This window comes from Pocillopora damicornis, chromosome 3 (genome assembly GCF_964200805.1).
Source record: "Pocillopora damicornis chromosome 3, jaPocDami1.2, whole genome shotgun sequence".
Classification (NCBI taxonomy): Eukaryota; Metazoa; Cnidaria; class Anthozoa; order Scleractinia; family Pocilloporidae; genus Pocillopora; species Pocillopora damicornis.
Genome location: NC_142672.1, coordinates 12,099,998 through 12,119,247, shown reverse-complemented (window position 1 = coordinate 12,119,247; position 19,250 = coordinate 12,099,998). Strand labels below are relative to the sequence as shown.

The window sequence follows — 19,250 nt, the reverse complement described above, 5'->3', positions numbered from 1 at the left end:
CGATGAGATTTCAGTCACAAAGAAAACAAATTATGGAAAAATAAAATAACCCGAGGAACGAGGAAAACAAACATTTTAGAGGCGCTGCAATATGTTAAAACCCCAGGCAACCCACCCCACAGACCCCTCCCCTCTTTCTACAGCAACAACCGCGTCGCAATGGTCGGAATGAAAGAGGCTGGAAACAACAGGAGATCCAACATGGCGACCTCTCGTGGTTCCCTTCGGCTGGGATGGACTCTACGGGTTTTGTCCAACACTCATTCAGCTTTACGTAAGATAAGTACCTCAGCTTTCAACAGAAATACCTTCAGAGTAATACTTTCGACACAGAGACGATTTTATTGTGCAGAAGCACAGCCAGAAGAAGTTGATACAAAGGTAGATTCACCTAGGAATCTACTGGAAGTTTACGAGGTGGAACCTACTTTACTGCAAGGTCCCAGGAAAAAGCCTATTTCTCAAGATTATGTCGAGCAAGAAATTGAAAAATCACGAAAAATCCGATCCAGAGTTCCAGTGTGTATAAATCCTGTGGATGCTCAATGGACTCCTGAATCTAAACGGGTTGGGTTGGTAGGAGTCAAGTTGGGAATGAGTTGTTTGTGGCTCAAGGATGGAACAAGGAAGCCTGTCACTCTGGTTGAGGTAATAACGGCTTAAGATTGAAGTTCAAATTACTTTTTTTCACCCCTCTGACTTTTATTTTCGAAAATACTTAGAACTGATTAATAATAATATCAATAATGATGATAATGAGCAATTATTGGATAAAGTGGAGCATGATATCATGAATTATCAATGCCGAGGTCATCATTATAACAGTTACAGGTTAACTGTTATAAAAATTAATTCTTAGATTAAGGATTGTCAAGTTGTTGCAACAAGAATCAGCAGAGAACTTGGTGGCAGAGATGATTCAACAGAGCTTCAGGTTGGAGCAGTGGAAGAAACTCAGTTGTATAATGTGAGTAAAATAAACCTCCATGTGCTGGTTCCTAATTCTTCCCTCAAGGTGCCATAGATTTCCTCATAATTAAGTTCAGAAATCTGGTGTTAAATTATTACTCCAGCTGATACATTTTTCTTTCCTCTTTTTTTTTTCTTTTTAATCACTTGTAAGAGTTGAGTGATTAATGATTCAGCAAATTTAGATAAAATGTTCTTAAATATAATAGACAAATTTTGTTTAAGGCTAGTTTTTGGTTATGTTGGAGTTCAAGTTTGGGTGGTAGTCAGGAGTGCAGGTCCTAGTTGTTCGAATGTCGGATAACTCTATCCTCTAGATAAATCTCTATCCAGTGGATAACACTATACATTTTTTTATCACTTATCTGCTGGAGAGCTATTTATCTGTTGGATAGTATTATCTGCCCTTTATACAACTGGGCCCAGAATGATACAATCAAGTACAAATCAAATTAATAGAATTGAAAGTGGAATGCTAATACTTTTGATGACTCTTTGGCCTAAAATTTAGTGAAAACAGAATTGCTGGACTTGTAAGATTTCAAGAACCTTAAGAACTGCATTTCTGGCTGGTCAGGTTTTCCCTTTTCTTCCAACTCTGACAATGAATTATTCACCAAATCATAGGTGTTGCATTAACATAGGCAGAACTGGGAGACAACGGAAATATTCTCATATTTCTAACTGCAGTCATTTTGAGTCTGTGATGGCACTTACCATTCCAGTGTCCAATTTTCACTAGATTGTAAGGCCTCTCACCAAAGCAACTACAACTCCAGCTGTAACTTTGTCTCAAGCACTTGCAAAAATTAGTGTTCTTGATTCATTGTAATTAATTAAACATCTGGCAATCACTGCTGAAAAATTTTGCCCAGACCCTGTCTAGGTCATCATACCTCCCTCTTTCACAGTATTATCAATTTAATCTTCCCCTTTTTTGCCATATAGGTCAGAAAATCTCAATATGGACACTTCAAGAAATATGGCATCAATCCAAAGAAAAAGGTGGCAAGTTTTCCTGTTACAGAAAATGGTCTTCTTCATCCTGGTATGAAAAAGGAAAATAGATCTTTAAAGTTGATCACTAATTTGTCTGGTTTCCATGCTGTATTTGAGATAATAAAATACTGATACAGCACGGAAAAGTCACCTTCTGGAGGTGAAAATTACCCTCTGCAAGCAAATGAGGCCATTCCATAATTGATATTTGGTTTGAGTTGCTGTGTTTATACTTTGTTTTAATTTTAACAGGAACACCCCTTTATGCAGCTCACTTCTATCCTGGTCAGCACGTTAAAATTCAAGGAGTCACGTAGGTTACTTTCTTCTGTCTTCATTTTGAACCCATTAAAACATCTATAACTTACTTTTTAAAGAGTTAGCCAGAGATGTAACTTTCAGCATTTATTTATTGGTCGTTAAATTTTTCTGGTGGTCTATGTGCTCTTTCCCTGCTTAGGAAATTTGCTAGCAACTGCTGCTTAGTGATCCTCTTTCAAATACTACTTGGATTTCAGTTTCTGGTAACATGCATTCTTTTTTTCTCATGAACAAAGAATTGACTGGGGATTTCAAGGTGTGATGAAAAGGTGGAAGATGAAAGGCCAACCAGCTTCTCATGGCCATTCAAAAACACACAGGAAAATGGGAGCAACAGGAGGGGGGCAGGTATGAAACACGGACAAATCCTGTAATCTAGGTCATTGAATATGCAGATAGTTTTGGGATAAAAACATGGCAAGTCTATCACAGCTGGGCCAGCTGTCAATAAAGAGGATTAAAGAATGAAGCAAGCAAATATGGCCTGTGTTGGGGAAGGAAACTTGCTCCTGCTTTTTCTGTTTCCTCTATTATAGAAGAGCTTGACATTTAGTTGTTTCCCGTCAGGTTATGCCCTGATGGCATTGAAGCCTTTTTTCTTAACAAGATATTTTTGTGACCATTTGTTGGTAGCAGTAACCACTCAACAAGGAGCAGTGAATTACTTTTCTTCCATAATTCATTTTTTTTTCTGATTTTAAAATAAGGATCCTGGAAGAATCTGGCCAGGAAAGAGGATGCCTGGTCACATGGGAAATAATAGCTGTACATTCCTTGCTGTCAAGGTAATTTGAACAAGTAATGTTCATTTGGAAACTGTTAAAATTAAAATGAAAATAGTACCTTGCTGTAGATCCAAATAAAATGTACAATGACTGAACAAATCATAAGCCTTGTGTTAAGAAGTTTTTCATTTTTTTGTTCCAGATTCTTCGTATCAACACCAAGTACAATATCCTTTACCTCCTGGGAAATTGTCCAGGCAAAAAGGGAAGCTTCATTACAATTCAGGATTCTTACAAGCCACACGAACACCCTCCTCCCTTCCCTACTTATTTCCTAGATCCCCAGGATCCCCTTCCTGAGGATATGTTTGCAGATGATGTACAACAGTTTGATGAGACAATATTTTTCACAAAACAGGACCAAGCCAGTGAAGCTGCACAGGAAAATGCTTGAAGATATACAACTATAGTTTACTGGTTTACCAAGTCTATGTGTGGTTTTCATTCAGAGGGAAGGAAAAAACAACACCTTGTCACTGCAATTAAGAATGATACAAGCATGGATGAAAAAAAACTGCAAGTGTGATCTGTGCAGGGTTTTTACCGATTCTTGACCTCTAGGAAAACTATTGACCTATTGACATTTACCAAGTAAATTTTAATAGTTGGAAAAAGTATGGAAAATAAAGTTTTTAAAGATAGGAAGTTTAAAGTCTCCTCCTTGTTGTAACTTGTGTTCAACTTATTTGTCACTCCTGTGTGCACAGGGTTTCCCTTTTCTTTGGCCACCATGCTCCTCAAAGGATTTCAACCAACAGGACCGAAAATTTTGGGTTACGTGACTTTGGGCGAGACAACTTGCCCTATTCAAATTGTCACCTTTGATTTTAGTTTCACGCTAAAAACTTGATCACCCCTCCTTCTCAACTTGTGATTCTCAAAGTTGCCAGCATCCTCCAACACTAGATTTGCCTTTTAAGACCCTTTAAATGAGTTTTTAGCTGGTTTCCTTGCAGCAATAGATTGAAGTGACTTTTATAGTGCTGTTGCTGATACAAAAGCAGCTTACAATGGATGTGAAGTGAAGTTCATGTTATTCTGATGACTCATGCATTTTTTTCTTAAAACGCAATTTTGTTTTGGTCACCTCTGGAAGTTACAGGGTTAAGAATCTAAAAGCTTAACTGTGCCTGGTAGTATTAGTATTGATTCTAGACCTTCCACATTTTGCTCTACTGTTTCTTTAGCATGCAGAACAGGCATAATTGTATGGCATTTTCAAGGAAAAAAAAGATCAGTGCAAGGTGAGGAGCAAAAAACATTGTTAGTTGGATAAGGGCTTAATTAGTGGGAACCAGAACCTCATGACCTATGACCTTATAACCAAGGGTTATAGGCTTTTGTCAGAAGAAAGGAGATCATAAAGAGTGTTGAGTGTGTTTTACACTGGGCAAAGATGGCATGGCTTGGGCTACATAGAGCCTGAGATGTACTTCCAGTAAGGTAGAAGGTGGTGCTGTGCAGCTTTTAATCATATGCTGTTAGTTATCAAATTACTATGATCATGTGGTTTTCTTCCTAATCACTAATAGTTCTTGACTGGACACATCAAAGGTGGAATCAAAGGCTACATACACAAAATTGGATTTATTTCAAATATTTTTATAGGGCAGCATTGCACTCTTAAAGAGCATGGTAGATAATGGAAGGGAGGAATTGAGGTCTCTGTGTTTCCAGCTCCTCCCCCCCTCCCCCCTCCCCCTTATCTGGGGAAAGTCAGGCAAAAAACAGTTTAACTGCTATCACAATTAAGAATGTGTTATTGTTGCTTCTGTCTTGTGGCTTTGAATCTTGAAAGCTTCTTTCCAGGTTGGGATGTGCCTGACTGTTCATAAAAAAAGAGTAAATATAAATTGATCTGTAAGTGGAAGTCTACAAAATCAACTTGCATATAAAATCATGTTGGCAACCATATGTAGATTAAACTTAACTGACAGTAACAAAAATTGTTGCTGTTATTATTTGATCTCCTTCAGAGATATATTGAACAGTCTGAAGTATTTCACCCATTCTTCCTGACAACAGAAGAATATTTTCATACCTGCAAGTGAGAACTCTCTTGCCTGATCATCTGCACAGCAGGCTTTTCAATTATACTCCCTGTAAATGCCTGATCAAGGTACAGGCAAAAAAAGTAAGTTAGAAATTTGGTATCAATGCATACTTAAAAACATGCACTTCAACAAACCAACATATTGGCAAGGAAAATTAAGATTTAGTTCTTTAGTCATCCATCACAAAACCATGGTTCTAGAAACACTGGTGCTTGGTTTTCAGAATCAAGAATATCTGCCTTGAACTCATATCAAAGTTCTCAGCATAAGCATGGAATTGAATCATCATTAAACCAGGCAAGTACACATCATCACTTACATGTGCCAGCTGTAAAAACTTAACCCCATAGAGTCCGTAGATGATTCTTTCACTTGGTGTAGAATGAGTCAACTGGGAATAACATTACATCCTCCACTCCCCTCCCCCAGTTCCACCTCCCTTCCTCTCCCCACCCCACACACACATGCACACATTCTCACCAATACCATTTTATACTCTTGAGTGGAGAGGGTACTGTGAAAATTGTGTCATGCATAACTGCCCCAGCACAGGTTCACATGTAAATCCAGTCCCTTCACACTGAGGGTGTGAAGGGACTGGATCCATCAATTTGCCCAGCCCTTTTGCAGTGGAAGGAAATTTCATAACAGTAAACCTTTTGAAAATTGAATCATGTACTGATGCAAGATGTACCACAACCTCTGTAGGCTGTATTCCTACCCTTTTCTGAATTAACTGTGCAATCTTCCAGTGTATGAGCTCATTTATCACTGAACAACAAAAAATTAAAAGTTTAACCCTTTAATCCCACAGAGTGACAAGGTTCTAATTTCTCTTTACAATCTATCCCTTGAATCAAATTAAGGTATCAAATTAAAGGAAATGATTGGCAAATAACAAAGCTTGCGATGGTTTTACAAATTCTCCTTGTTAGAACCTAGGAAATGTATAGAGAACAGTATGGAGAATATGCATTATGATGTTAAGTCTTAAGAGTTAACACCCTCCCAACTGCTCCAATTGATCCAACTAACCTTCTGAGAGTCAAAGTCTGCTATCTGTATGTTATCTTTGACAATATCAGAAGGAAATTGCTGCGTAGTAACAGATGTCTCTTCTACAAAGTTTTTTTTGTCTTTTTCTTCAGCAGAAGGCCTTCTCAAAATGGATTTTAACTCTTTTTTAGAAGCAAACTGTGAGTAGATGTCTGCTGGGCTTGTAACAGTAAGTTGTTCACAAGAATCCTTTGGAGACTGCAAGATATGAGAAAATAATTTAATCAAAGTCAAAGCACCAACTCCAGTTCAGCATAAGGTCAGAACAATTAGATTTTTTACATCTTTTTCTCTCAACACAAATACCAACTCGAGAGGCAACATGAGTGTGTGGTTAGAGCACTACACTGTACTTGTAATCGGAGAGCTACACTGTACATCATTATCATTATCATTGTATATTAACCCTTTCAATTTCATGTGTAACAAAAACCGAATTTCCCCTTGCAATTTCGATAAAGTTGCAGGCAGAAGGATGTTGAGAAGTAAGAAACATATCAGGTAGTGCATACTGTCAGAATTGACACAATACTCAGAGCTAAAATTGTATGAATGTACAGCTCAATGTAGAGAATTGAAGTTTAGATCTCTGGAGTGAAAGTGATAACAGGTATTTAAACATCAACACAGTAAAATAAAAACTTATACTAACCTGCCCTTGTGAGTGCTCTGATGAAGAGCTAAACTTGACTGAAATTGTGGTCTGTAAATCATCACTATCATGATTCTCATCATCATCCTCACTTGTAGTGGAATCCGTTGAGCTTAACACAGTCTCATCCTTAACATCATGTATCTCCCAAGTAACTTTCTTTTTGGTTTCATTTGTTTTGTCTTTATGATGAAGTCCCCATCTTGCATCTCCTTGTATGTTTGCATGTTCGCCTGTGGTTATGCTTTTTTCATCATCAGAATCATCCTTCCCAACCTGGTCTAGTTCAGCATTCTTAGTTTCCTTTTCTTCCAGTTCATCTAGTCTTGCAAGTAAAGACAAGTCTTCTGAAGACACTTTTTGTACTTTATTTCCTTTCATTGTTACTGTATCCTTTTGATCACTCTTAAGTCCTTGAACTTTCTTCGTACCACCAAATCTTTCAGCCTTAGGGTGTGCCTTTCGTAAATGCTGAGCTACCAATAAATAAAAGAGTGACTTCTAAACAAACAGCAAGCAAGAGTCAACCATGACACTACAAATTCCTGCCCACCTACTGGCATGATATAAATAATTTTCATCCAGGTTTATTTTCTGACTTTCAGTTCATCAGACCACACCAACATGGGGTACAATATGTGCCCTCTGGGGTAAATCTTTAGAACCTCATCATAAAGTCATCCACCTCAAGTCTCCTTACTACCTACTGTACAGTTCCTTGTAAATTAGACAGTACAATTTGGTGTAATGATAACATGGCACCCTCTTGTTGGAAATCACTGCTACTCTCCTCACCTGTTTGCAAGGTAACATATTGGAAGTTACAAGTTGATCACTTTCTGAGGGTTAAAGAATGAAGCTTATTTCAAGTTTCACTTAATCAAAGGTGTAACTGAGAAGGTATCATGGGGTGCATTTGAAATAGACTCCCCTCTCGTAATCCCAATATGTGAACCAGTGGAATTCAAATATTCAAGCCCCATCAAATAAGCAAAACTTATTTTTATCAACAGCTCTCAAATTAACCTTTTAACTCCCAGAATTGATTTTAAAAGATGAAATCTCTCCCTATGAGATCCAAAAATTATCCACCAAACAGTTAATGAGAATACTGAAACTTATCACATAGAAGGTGTTACTATCATCTAACACTAAATTCTTATAACTAATTCACAGGAAATGTGTAACATCTAGAGGGGAGATTAACCCTTAAACTCCTATGAGTGACCAAGAGAGAATTTCTCATTACAATATCAACACAATATTGTGCAGACAAGTGATGAGAATAAATAAATAAAAATATCAATTAGGGGATTATAAGTTGATCCAATATCAAATTCTCCAAACTAACATCACAAGAATTGTATAGCAGAAAGTAAGGAGAATTACTAATGAGATTGTGGGAGTTAAAGGGTTAACAATCACATTGAGAGTTCAAGGGTTAAGTTTAAAAATGAATATAGAAGTTTCTTGAGAAAAAAAAAAAAAGGAAAAAATCTCACTTGAAAATCTCTCCTCCTCTTGTGATGTAAGCTCTTCTTTGATTTCTCTTACATCTGCATTTTCCTAAGAAACCATAATAAGTGAAAGGAAAAATTTCATGCATTTCTAGCACAATTTCCTCAGACTAATTTATTTTTGTTTATTCACAGAGATAGAATGGCTATTTGAGCAAAACAGCTAGTATTAATGTTGCATAATTTTCAGAATGTGAACAGTTCAACACTGAATTTCAGGATAAGCATGGAAATATTTGTCATCATTAAATTATGCAACCTACCTGTATGCAATAAACATGTATTTTCCCACAAAGACTTTACCATATCCAAGTTCCACTGAATTAGCACTGCATCTTAATATTTACTCAATAAAATAACATCTCAATGTAATTTTTAAGTGTATAAATTATAGCACTTTACCTCAGCAACAGACTGAATTTCTGAGGCAAAGTTTACTGCTGATTCAAAATTCTTCAGGTCTTCCTTAATCCCAGCAATATTTTTCTCCAGATCTAACAAAGGAAAGATTATCGTAAATACATGCGAGTGAAGCCTCTAGGAGTTACATGGCATAATTTGGTCTGGATTTAAACAAACTGATACAAATATACCAAAAGAAGAAACAAAACAATGTGGTGTTGTTCTCCTTCTGAGATAGACCAGTTAAAAAAAAAATAATATGAAATTTTAACCCATGATCTCATTATAAAATCTCTTTACTGTCTGTTATGTAATACTTATGATGTTACTTTGGAGAATTTGGATTTGGATTAACATATAGTCACTTAATTGATATTTTTCTTTATTCTCATCCCTTGCCTGATTCATATTGTATTTATATTGTAGGGAGAAATTCTGTCTTGGTCACTCCTGGAGTTAAAGGGTTAAGTGCATAAAGTGGTTTCACTTATACTGTGAACTAAAAACACACTTGGATGGCACATTTATGTATCAGGGCGTAAAATTGCGCCTAATACAGGCGCCAATGTGACTAAATTTTTCCCTTTGGCGACCAAATCCTGAAAATTAGTCGCCAAATTGGCGACTAGAATGTTTCATCATAACCTTACCAAGAGATATCATGAATTAAAAAGATTTGCAAAGATAAATCCGTGGCAAACTTCCTTGTTAAGTTTGTCTCCAAAACGCAGCACGTGCATCTCGATCGATGACTAGACGCCATCTTGAATTTAGGTGAGCTTGAGAGTTGTATATCATCCCTCCTAGTGTCCACTTTGTAGCATGTTAAAGATCTTTCCCCTAACTTAATTTTGGAAGGTCTCTCTAGAACACAGCGTAAAAAAAGGTTTTGTTTGTCTTTGAAAATGGCGACCAACTTTTTTTGAATTGGCTACCACTTTGAAGAATTTAGGAGCCAAGAGGCTATCAGAAAAAAAAATTAATTTCACGCCCTGTGTATCTTTATGTAACCTTATAAGAAAATGACACTTTTCAGTTGAGCAATAAAGTTGAATGGTTTTCAGTTCATCAGACCAAACATCATTAGGTGCAAAACCTTCTGTTGGCTAAATCCTTACAAGGTCATCATCAAACCATAAAGACCTTATAGCACCAAGTCCTTTACAACTCCAAATGCACCACAAAATCATTAACCCTTTAACTCACCAGATCTGTTTGTTAATTCTTCCCTCTAGCTGCTAGACATTTCCATATAAATTAGTTACAAGAATTTGGCGTTAGATCAAGTTTGGTGTTAGATCAGTTTGAGTACTCTCATTATCCGCTTGCTGGGTATTGTATGGATATTGTAGGGAGAAGTTGCATGTGAATCACTTCTGGAAGTTTAAGAGTTTAAAGATAAATACAGTATATATCTATCCATGCAACATCCCAGCTCACATACAGACCAAATAAAAAGCAAGACTGACAAAATGCAATTTTCTACGAGTCCTCCGTCATCACAAAACATTACCATGTACATGAAGTTAAAGACAGTACATTTTTTTCGTCTCTCCACCATTTCAAGAGCTTGACTAGCCGAACGCTCAGCAAACCAATTATCTCCAAGAAGCACCATAATCTCATTAGTGTGAATAAGTCTTCCTGGCATAAAAGCCACAGATCCAAATGGAACCTGATGACAAAATTATTTTTTTTTAAAATTCATCATAGTCTATATCATTTTCACATAACATCCTGTTGTCAGAGTAAATGAAACCTCAGGACTTGCATGCATTAACCCCATCAATACCCTTAGAAGCCTAAGAGCTGCTGAGAAAATGAATGTCTCTTCTATGAATAGCCTAATTCATACACTCTGAAAAGCATGAGCAAACCAAAAAATAAAGTAAAAAAGGGGGTAAGTTCCTAAAAAGACTGTTGTGCTGTGTCGATGGGAGAGTATAACAAGGTAATTTTGTTTCATCAACTGAGTTGATAACATAAACTGGCAACTGTAAAGATTTTCAAAGCTGATGTTTCAAGTATTAGCCCTTTATCAGAGCAAAAGACACGGGGCTAACGCTTGAAAAGTCAGCTTGACACTCTTAACCATAGCCAATCTATGTTATTAACTTAGTTGATAATACCAAATTACCTTGTTAAATATAGAGTGCTTCTTCGGGTTTCTATAAATTTTGCTTGAGGTACAGGTACGAGTGCAAGTCAATGAGGTGTGTACTTAATGGACTAGAGATCCTTGTTCCCGTGGTTTCAAAGAATTTAAAACTTTACTACGATATTCAAACGCTTCCTCCCCTCCCACGACCAAAACTCACCATAACCTCGTGGGATGTTTTGTTTGGAATAGTCTGCAATAGAGCCTCAAGTTTTTCATAGTCTTCCTTAAATCTCTCACTGCATGACATATAAAAAAAAAATTGATCACAACCCTGATACATATATGCACAAAATCGCGTAGAAGAAGTCAAACCAGTGAAAAGAGTCCCGAATAAGGAAAGTGTCTTGTAAATTCCATACCACGTGAGCAGCCGTTGTTGGCGTTCCAGCAAAGCCTAAAATGATAGTTCGAAAAATTATTTAAAATGAACGCATTATCTATCTTTTGCAGTCTATAATTCTGTCCTTACCTTTTTATTTTCTTCTTTAAAGCGTGATATTTGCGCGAATTCCGACATTGTCGACAAAAAACTGTCCTGGCTGAATTACATCAACTTTACCCGTGATCGTCCGCCATGCTTTCTTCTTGAAAATTGCACATCACCCCCCAGAGGAAAGGAGAATGGTCACGGCATTACCCATAGTACAACAGTATCATTGAGTTAATAAATGGCGGTCGATTCGGGGAACGGTTGTTTACAAATTTTAAAATATTTATAGGGGACAAATATATTAAAAAGGCGGGATCTGCTACCTTTATCAACATGGAGAATTACATACTGTACGACGAAGTTGGTAGAGGAGAACACTCTGTGGTTTACAAAGGTCGTAAGAAAGGAACAATTGAATTTGTAGCGATACACTGTGTTGAAAAATGCAAGCGACTGGAGCTTCGAAACATTGTCAGACTGACCCACGAGATGGATCATCTAAATGTTGTCAAATTTCGTGAATGGTACGAGACAACAAATCACATCTGGATGGTGGTGGAGTTATGTACAGGAGACAGTTTGGACGCCGTCCTGTCTCAAGATAAACGTCTACCAGTGGAAACTGTCAGGCAATTTGGAATTGAAATTGCAAAAGCATTGTACTACATTCACTCCCTTGGAATTCTTTATTGTGATTTGAAACCATCAAGGATAATGCTCGATGGAGCAGGTGTCTTGAAGTTCAGTAACTTTGCACTGGCCAGAGTTGAAGGAGAGGACGACTTCTATGACAGTTTACAAGAAGAACAAAATTCTGATGACGAGGGCCAAAATTATAGAGATACAGACAAGGATCAAAGCCAGCGACCCAAACCTTCACCCCACTATATGGCCCCTGAAGTACTCAGTGGGGGTCCTCATTCTAAAGAAAGTGACCTGTGGTCATTTGGGTGCGTGTTGTATGAATTGTTTTCAGGAGAAAAACCTTTTGTTGCAGCTTCTTTTGCAGAACTTGTCACAAAAATTTTTCACGAAAATGTCCCTCATCTGAGATTAGACATGGAAGGTGCAAAAAATGGAGCATTACATGACCTTGACAATGTAATAAAAAGACTGTTAGAGAAAGATCCTACACAGCGTTTAGACTGGAAAGATTTGATAGTACACAGCTTTTGGCAAGGTGAATTAGAAAATCAGTTTAAATCTGCGGATGGAATCAAAGGGGAAGCAGAAACTGAAGATCAGCAAGAATTAAATGATGAAGGAAAGAGTGAAGAGTTACACAGTGGAAATGTTGGGGAAGAGAAAGAACATGTCAAAACCAAGAGTGATCAATTACATCTGCCAGCACAGATCGTCAGGCAGGAAACATATACCTTCAGCAGCAGGCCACATACGGCTGATCCTGCTTCAGGTAGTAAGGAAAATGAATCTCTAGGCAAAACCCATACAGTGGTCAGAAGAAAAACATTAGATGATCAAGATGAGAGTGAGTCCAACTCAACTAAAAATGCAAAAAGAGATTCAACAAATGTAGTTTTTGGAACTTCAGAATCAAAGAACAATAAGTCAAACCTGGTGAAACAAAATCGAACGTTCAAAAAATCTGACCTCAATAACCTGAAACAGAATGGACTTAATCAAAGTGAAGCTCAGGAATCTACAAGTTCAGTACTTCAGGATCAGCAGGTTAAAGACAACAGAAGTCCAACTCATAACAAAATTTCAGATTTAGTGAGTCATCCATCAGATTTTATTGTGACACCAATTGCTGATAACCCTCGCATCAAGAAATTTTCCCTTCCCAAATGGGATTCAAAGGCACTACCTTGTCAACCTCTAAAACCAGGAGAGCTTGTGGACCTTCCAAGAGAAAAATTTGAAGAGCATTTAACGTCCATTAGCAGTTTGTTGAGTCAAAATGACAGAGCAAATGCTGGCCCTGTTGCCTCTCTTCACCGAAGCAAATTACACACAGCATCTTATTTGGCATCACTGTGCCGAGATGGAGAGATTGTTAATGAAGTCTTTGATTCAGATTTTATACCAGTGATGCTGAGACAGATCAAGTCTGGTTTTTCAGCTGATTTCAAATCAAGACTTGGTAAGTGTCACAAACAACATGTGCTACCCATACCCCATTTTGAGTATGATAGTGTGTTTCTAAGGTCTGTAAACTCTGCCAAGTATATTCCTGGGCCCAGTTGTTCAAAGGCCAATTGGGGCAAAGCCAAGGTTAAATTTGCATTCAGCTTTCTTTTATTCCTTTGTTCAAAAGCCTTTTCAGGATATTTTTCTGTATTCTTTTTAAAGCACCTAATACTGTAATGAAAGTTTTGACAAAAAGAATTGTATTGAATTTTCTTTGAAAACCTCCTGATCTGAATTAAGATCTAACATTAACCCAGGATTGTCTGCCTAGCTTTGAACAATCTGCCCTGGCCATCAGCTAATAGAAGCATACAGTTGTTAGTTTTCTGCATAACAGAGATTAAAAGTTTTAGTCTATGTACTCAATGCCAAGTGGTTTATTGAAGCATTACTTAACCCCAGTTTCAATAGCATCTGATGAATAAACCCCTACACTCCCAAGAGTGATCAATACTTGATTTCTCCTCAGAATTGTAGTACAATGTCAAACAGACTGGTAGAGAGATAAGGAAAATTTCAAGCCAGTGGATATTGTTTGGGTTCACACCAAATTCCTAGGATGTGCACTAAATGCAGGGGTCTCCATGAAAGCTGGTTACTGGCTGTGTCTTCCTTGGCCTGTAAGCCCGCCTACTGCGGTCTGTATAGCTTGCAAGCAGGCTCTCATGCCTGCATTTTGCTTTTGGGGCCTTTGTAGGGCACTGGTACCTATCAAATCAAAAAAGGTATCAAAACTCCTAAAATGATGAATTGATAATTTTTTATTGTTATTTGAAAGGGTATGCTCTCAGTCTTTTAGCTGGTAATGCTACAATGATTTCTGAGGACTTCAACATGACAGAAGTGTTCACAGTATTAACAGAGGTGATCAGAGACAACTTTCGGAATGCCAAGCTCAAGCAACATCTTTTGCCTGCCCTGGGCGAGTTTCTGTTTTATGCTGCGACTCAGGAAGAAAATTTAGGAGGTGAAATTCCACAATGGGACGTTCCAGGTAATGTGTTCAGAGGGTCAGCCTCATACAGATAAGGTAATTGCAACAGGCCTTCTTTAAGCATTTAGGTGTTGTAGTTTTTAGTTGTCAGGTACATGTGTGTAAACGTCTGATTATGGAAATGCAATCACTTTTATTAGTCCAGTGTTCAAATAATGACATACAGATGGACAAAGAATTTGAAAGGATGTGTAGGCAAACGATTGAATGCAACGCAAACAAACCAAATCTTCCATCGGGGGTTTATTACAAACCAACAAAATGACCAGCTCCCAGCTGGCTTGTTATCTCAGGTTGTAGAGCACTGCAACACTATTGCAGAGATCATAGGTTTAAATCCCGTACTGGTCTGAATTTTTTTTCAGGCTTTTATTTTCACTACTGCTTCAGTAATGTTCATTACCGGGAAGATCACTTTCATCTTCATTTATTATTCTGCAGTTCAAATAAATTATATGATTTTCATATGTTCATAGTTCTTTTCTCATCTTGTAGTATTGTTCTACTTCATGTTCGTCAAGTGCCTATAAATAAATTTTGAAACTTAACGGACATAGTCTAGTGGTTGAAATCTGCAGACAACAACCCCGCATAAACACGGACATGAATCTCAACTTACTTACTTTAAGCCTCTGGGATGGACATCCATCGTTCTGAGCGAAACTCATGCTGTACTCATTACTCAGTTCTTTCACGATGCCCTTGAAGTGGAACTTGGAAGTATGTCGTAGTTTTACTTTAAATGTACTTTGCAATTACAACTTGGTTGTATTTCCTTTAGGAGTCACATTCACTATTGTCACCAGATGTCTACATGAGGGAGAAGATATCGCGGTGCAGCACTTTGCTGCTAAAGCCATTGAGAACGTGGCGTCAACCCATGGCAGACATTGCACGAAATTTGCCACAAATGACACGGCTCAGGTAAAAACTAAATAAACGTTGAAACTAAGAGGATTAGAACCAGTCATGGCTGATCATCGGAATAAATCAGAACCGAAGTAATTACGAAAGCCAATCAAGATTCGGAGTTAACTAATTTACTCCTCGAGAACTGAGTGGCGATTGAGCAATTTTGTGTTAATTGCTAGAGAAAACAATTTAATCGCAAAAAGGTACAATTGGGAGAATTTTCTTTAAAGACATAGTTATGATGATAGAGCGTTATCAACAAAGAGGTCATGAGAATGAACTAAAAAATCAGGTAGATGGTGTTGTCCTGATAGAAGTGAGGTTTACAAATCATATCTTATTTTATCGTTATCTTTGCGCAGCTTCTTTGGAATTTCTTCACTCACTGTACCATTGATGCTCAGAAGGTGACAGCGATTTCAGCGCTCAGTCGCTTGACAATTAAATCACCTACAGTCTTCCAACATGTGATTGAGAAGGCAGGTTTCAAAGCAGTAAGCACAGCCTTGGCCAGCAGCATTCCTAAGATCCAGCAAGGTTTAGTTACAATGTTCGTCGTGCTGCTTTCTAACAGACCTCAGATGCGAAGGCTTGTTCAAGAACGAGACCTGGCTACCAAGGGTCTTCATCTGTTTGAGAGTCCATCCATGGTTATCCGGGGAAAGGCCTTCCTTCTGGTCCTAACCTTGATCCAGTCCAGCCCGGAAGCCCTCCTCATGTGCTGCCAGTCCCGGCTGGTCATGTACATCGAGCGGCAGCTAAAGAGAGGTACCCCAATTAAAGGCGAGAGCCGGGAGAATCGAGACTATCTTGTGCAGTGTCAGAATATTTGCATGTCCGCCATCGTTGAAGCGGTACCCGGGATCCTGTTGGATGTGTTGGCGTCTCTGGATGCGGTTCAAGGAAGGAAGCACCCCTCGGCGAGTCACGCCAAGCAGCTGCGGACAAACCTTCCACTGTTGTCCATCATTCTGCACCTCGTTACAAGTCACGCTTTTCGTTCTCAAGTAACAAATGAAGAATTTCTCGTCAATGTCGGCTTGCTTCTGTCGCATGTGACTTATATTGATTCTGGAAGCACCAGCATTGGATCAGCAGCGGGACCGAACGCAGCAGAAGACCTTATCAGCGTGGTGTTGTCTATTGCGGAAGCAATCACGCAACACCCTCCTATACTGCTGGAGTATCACGCTGTTGTCACAAAACACATCCTGCCTCATCTGGCTGCTCTGATGAGCAGTACAAATGGAGATACACGAGTGTTAAGCTTCAGAATGTTTGCCGATGTAGCGTCGCTGTATCTTGATAACCATAATATGTACAATTCCTCCAGTGATGTTGAAGATGTGTTGAAAAGTACCAGCAAACTAAATGAGGTGAGATGCTCTCTCTTCCTTAGAGTTTTTCTGCATGGAAAAATTCTTTATTGTAATTAATTACTGCACTTTCCTTTTTTAGTCCAAGCCTTAAATTCATCTAGTAGAAACATTTTGCGTCTGGCGTTTTTAAAGAAGGCCTCTTTTTAAGTGGTAATGTACTTGTTGTCATTGATTTCTCGTAGGTTATTAATAATCACTTACTGCCTCAGTATCATCTCATCCTGCAAGACCAAGATCCTTTACCAGCATATGGTCTTAAACTGTTGCTATCTTTCTTGGAAAGAAGCCCCGACATCATCCACACAGTTGTGGATCAAAAGCTTCTTCTTACCATGTCCCAGATCCTACAGTCCCACACCGACCGAGTCGACAGGGGAATGGTGCTGAGTACAGTTGGTTTACTGGACTGTTTGGTTTCTGCCAAAGATGTTGACGTTTCTTTGTTATACGACCAAGGTTTAATCGATATCCTCGTTTCCGTTTTCGTTGACATTGCGTCGGCACAAAACGAGGAAAATTCTACTGGAAATGACCCCTCAGTGGCGCTGTTGCTTCCCCTTTTCGATGCTTTGAATAACACGTTGAAATACGTCTCCAGAGAAGTACGCAAAGCTCTGCTGGCGAAGACTGAGGCGAGACCAGACAACGAGGCTCAGACGCAACTGGCGGAGAAGCTCCTTGTGGAGAGTAAACCGCTGGTCGACATGACTGGCTTGCTTATCAACTTTCTCTGTCACGAGGAACTGGATGTGAGAGACAGTTCTTGTAGGTGCTTGTATCTAATAGTGGAACTTTTTGGAGGGATTTATGAGGACTCTCTAAGCGCGGAAAACATGGAGTGCTTTGCGGAGGCTTTGAGCGCCGCTGACGTTAAGAAACAAAAACAGCTTTTACGAATTATCAAACGGTTAGTTTCTCCCAATATACAGAGTAATTATTTGGAAGGAAACAGTTTGCAAAGACTCATTCATGTTCTGCAAGGACTGCCGACTTCAACGGACTCCTCCAGCGCAGAAGGATCGGCTGTTGAAAGCCTCGTAGGAGAAATTCTTATCAAATTCGGCCATGATAATTAGCCCCTCTGGCTGAGATTATGATCTTAGCCGACATAGAAAGGTTGTTTTAAGTTATTTTTCCTGCGGTGTTATCTCGAATGCCACGCAGTAAAGTGTGTTCACTTCAGATTTTGATAGTGATTAATTCCCGAGGAGAGAAGGGGTATTCTGGGGATCTTCTGCCAGGGGAGGGGTTATTCTGGGATGCACCCCCCAGGTCAAATCACTTACCACTTTCGACCGGAAAAAAATGGAAAACAAAAACCCCATTATGAGACAACAGTAGAGAGCTTGGAACGCCCCAGAATTTTTAAGTATACTAAACGAAGTTTTTTATTTAAAAGAAAACTATGGGCGTCATTATTTCTCTCTCAATTAGCATCTAAAAACTGGTATTCCTCTCAGAAAAAGTGCGTGTTTATTTTATCTTCGGTTTGTTACAATTATGCCCGATAGTTAACCTCTCAGTTGGGGAACAAATGTTACTTGATATACATTCTTTTAAGAGTACACCTTTCCCACTATTATTGCCGTCCATCTCGTGTAACAGGAACAGGCTTTTAGCAATTGAACCTTTGACAGTTTCCGTCCTGCTTTCGTTACAATTCTTCAGTTCGCTCTGAGACTAAATGACCATTAGAATTTGCTTACGATGACAAATTTTACAAACTGGAGTTACAAATGTTCCCCGATTTGTTTTAATTTGCTGTTTAAAGGTTGGTAAGAACTCTTGAAAAGTGACGAAAATATCCGAATCTCCTTTGACAATAGTCGCTCCTCTTAAGCTTCAAGGACCAATCTCCTCGGTCACTCAGAGGAGACTATACTCTTGCATCCTCCGCGAACTTGCCCGCTTAATCAAGTACCAACAGAATTGATGATTAAATTGTCCCAGGTACCTCTGACCTTCAATCCCTACCGAAAATGTCGAGTCGTGTCGACCCGTACGAATCGTGTCGATTCGTCAACATTCAATGCCCCTATTTAACGCTTTAGGAAGGAAGAAGGTTCATTTTAATATTGATAATATTCTGACAATGGACTTCTGGCCGTTTCACGCTTTAAGAACGTGGAAGGTTCATGTTGTCATTTTCTCTTTTCATACTACTCATTTTCAAACATTGCTCACGCCCCTTGACTTCTGGTATGTTGACGCACGATTGGACTTCCGGTATACCATGCTACTCATTTTCACACATTGCTTGCCACCCTCCACTTCCAGTATGTTGACGCACGATTCGACTTCCGGTGTGTTGATTCGTCAGCGACCATAGACGAATTGTAGCGGTTTAGATTTATTGGACATGTATGATTGAGGCCATTCAAACATAAACTACATTTCGAACACCACACCTTTGGTCTTCGTCAGGCAGTGAGGTTAATTGAACATGAGGCTCCAACGACAGAATATTC

General features: G+C 38.7%; 3 protein-coding genes across 3 annotated transcripts; 2 read left to right on the top strand and 1 right to left on the bottom strand.

Annotated features, from left to right (window-relative positions):
* Positions 1 to 176: 176 nt before the first annotated feature.
* LOC113668890 (uncharacterized) lies at positions 177 to 3,715 on the top strand. The gene is made up of 7 exons (XM_089199036.1): positions 177 to 648; positions 860 to 967; positions 1,918 to 2,017; positions 2,221 to 2,281; positions 2,526 to 2,637; positions 2,997 to 3,074; positions 3,217 to 3,715. Exons 1-7 carry the CDS (start codon positions 202 to 204, stop codon positions 3,466 to 3,468), a joined length of 1,158 nt encoding a protein of 385 aa, XP_089055162.1. The 5' UTR covers positions 177 to 201; the 3' UTR covers positions 3,469 to 3,715.
* A 927-nt stretch (positions 3,716 to 4,642) lies between these two features.
* Positions 4,643 to 11,524, bottom strand: LOC113668886 (uncharacterized). Its single transcript, XM_027184858.2, has 10 exons — positions 11,386 to 11,524; positions 11,276 to 11,310; positions 11,074 to 11,152; positions 10,295 to 10,430; positions 8,756 to 8,847; positions 8,339 to 8,402; positions 6,837 to 7,312; positions 6,164 to 6,382; positions 5,116 to 5,184; positions 4,643 to 4,899 (listed from the first exon to the last, which is right to left on the bottom strand). Exons 1-10 carry the CDS (start codon positions 11,431 to 11,433, stop codon positions 4,834 to 4,836), a joined length of 1,284 nt encoding a protein of 427 aa, XP_027040659.2. The 5' UTR covers positions 11,434 to 11,524; the 3' UTR covers positions 4,643 to 4,833.
* Positions 11,525 to 11,534: 10 nt separating this feature from the next.
* Positions 11,535 to 17,964, top strand: LOC113668865 (inactive serine/threonine-protein kinase ULK4-like). Its single transcript, XM_089199035.1, has 5 exons — positions 11,535 to 13,450; positions 14,276 to 14,491; positions 15,273 to 15,415; positions 15,766 to 16,779; positions 16,965 to 17,964. The coding sequence occupies exons 1-5, from the start codon at positions 11,680 to 11,682 to the stop codon at positions 17,856 to 17,858; spliced, it is 4,038 nt and encodes a 1,345-aa protein (XP_089055161.1). The 5' UTR covers positions 11,535 to 11,679; the 3' UTR covers positions 17,859 to 17,964.
* Positions 17,965 to 19,250: the final 1,286 nt, after the last annotated feature.

What these genes read in the sequence shown, in the direction of transcription:
- LOC113668886 (XM_027184858.2), bottom strand. Translation starts at nt 11,433, where the DNA reads ATGTCGGAATTCGCGCAAATATCACGCTTTAAAGAAGAAAATAAAAAG. An exon ending in TTAAAGAAGAAAATAAAAAG is followed by an intron (nt 11,311 to 11,385) that starts GTAAGGACAGAA and finishes CTATCATTTTAG; the next exon opens with GCTTTGCTGGAACGCCAACA. An exon ending in CAGAGCACTCACAAGGGCAG is followed by an intron (nt 6,383 to 6,836) that starts GTTAGTATAAGT and finishes CATATCTTGCAG; the next exon opens with TCTCCAAAGGATTCTTGTGA.
- LOC113668865 (XM_089199035.1), top strand. Translation starts at nt 11,680, where the DNA reads ATGGAGAATTACATACTGTACGACGAAGTTGGTAGAGGAGAACACTCT. An exon ending in TCCACAATGGGACGTTCCAG is followed by an intron (nt 14,492 to 15,272) that starts GTAATGTGTTCA and finishes TATTTCCTTTAG; the next exon opens with GAGTCACATTCACTATTGTC. An exon ending in GTACCAGCAAACTAAATGAG is followed by an intron (nt 16,780 to 16,964) that starts GTGAGATGCTCT and finishes GATTTCTCGTAG; the next exon opens with GTTATTAATAATCACTTACT.
- LOC113668890 (XM_089199036.1), top strand. Translation starts at nt 202, where the DNA reads ATGGCGACCTCTCGTGGTTCCCTTCGGCTGGGATGGACTCTACGGGTT. An exon ending in GTTAAAATTCAAGGAGTCAC is followed by an intron (nt 2,282 to 2,525) that starts GTAGGTTACTTT and finishes TCATGAACAAAG; the next exon opens with AATTGACTGGGGATTTCAAG. An exon ending in GTACATTCCTTGCTGTCAAG is followed by an intron (nt 3,075 to 3,216) that starts GTAATTTGAACA and finishes TTTTTGTTCCAG; the next exon opens with ATTCTTCGTATCAACACCAA.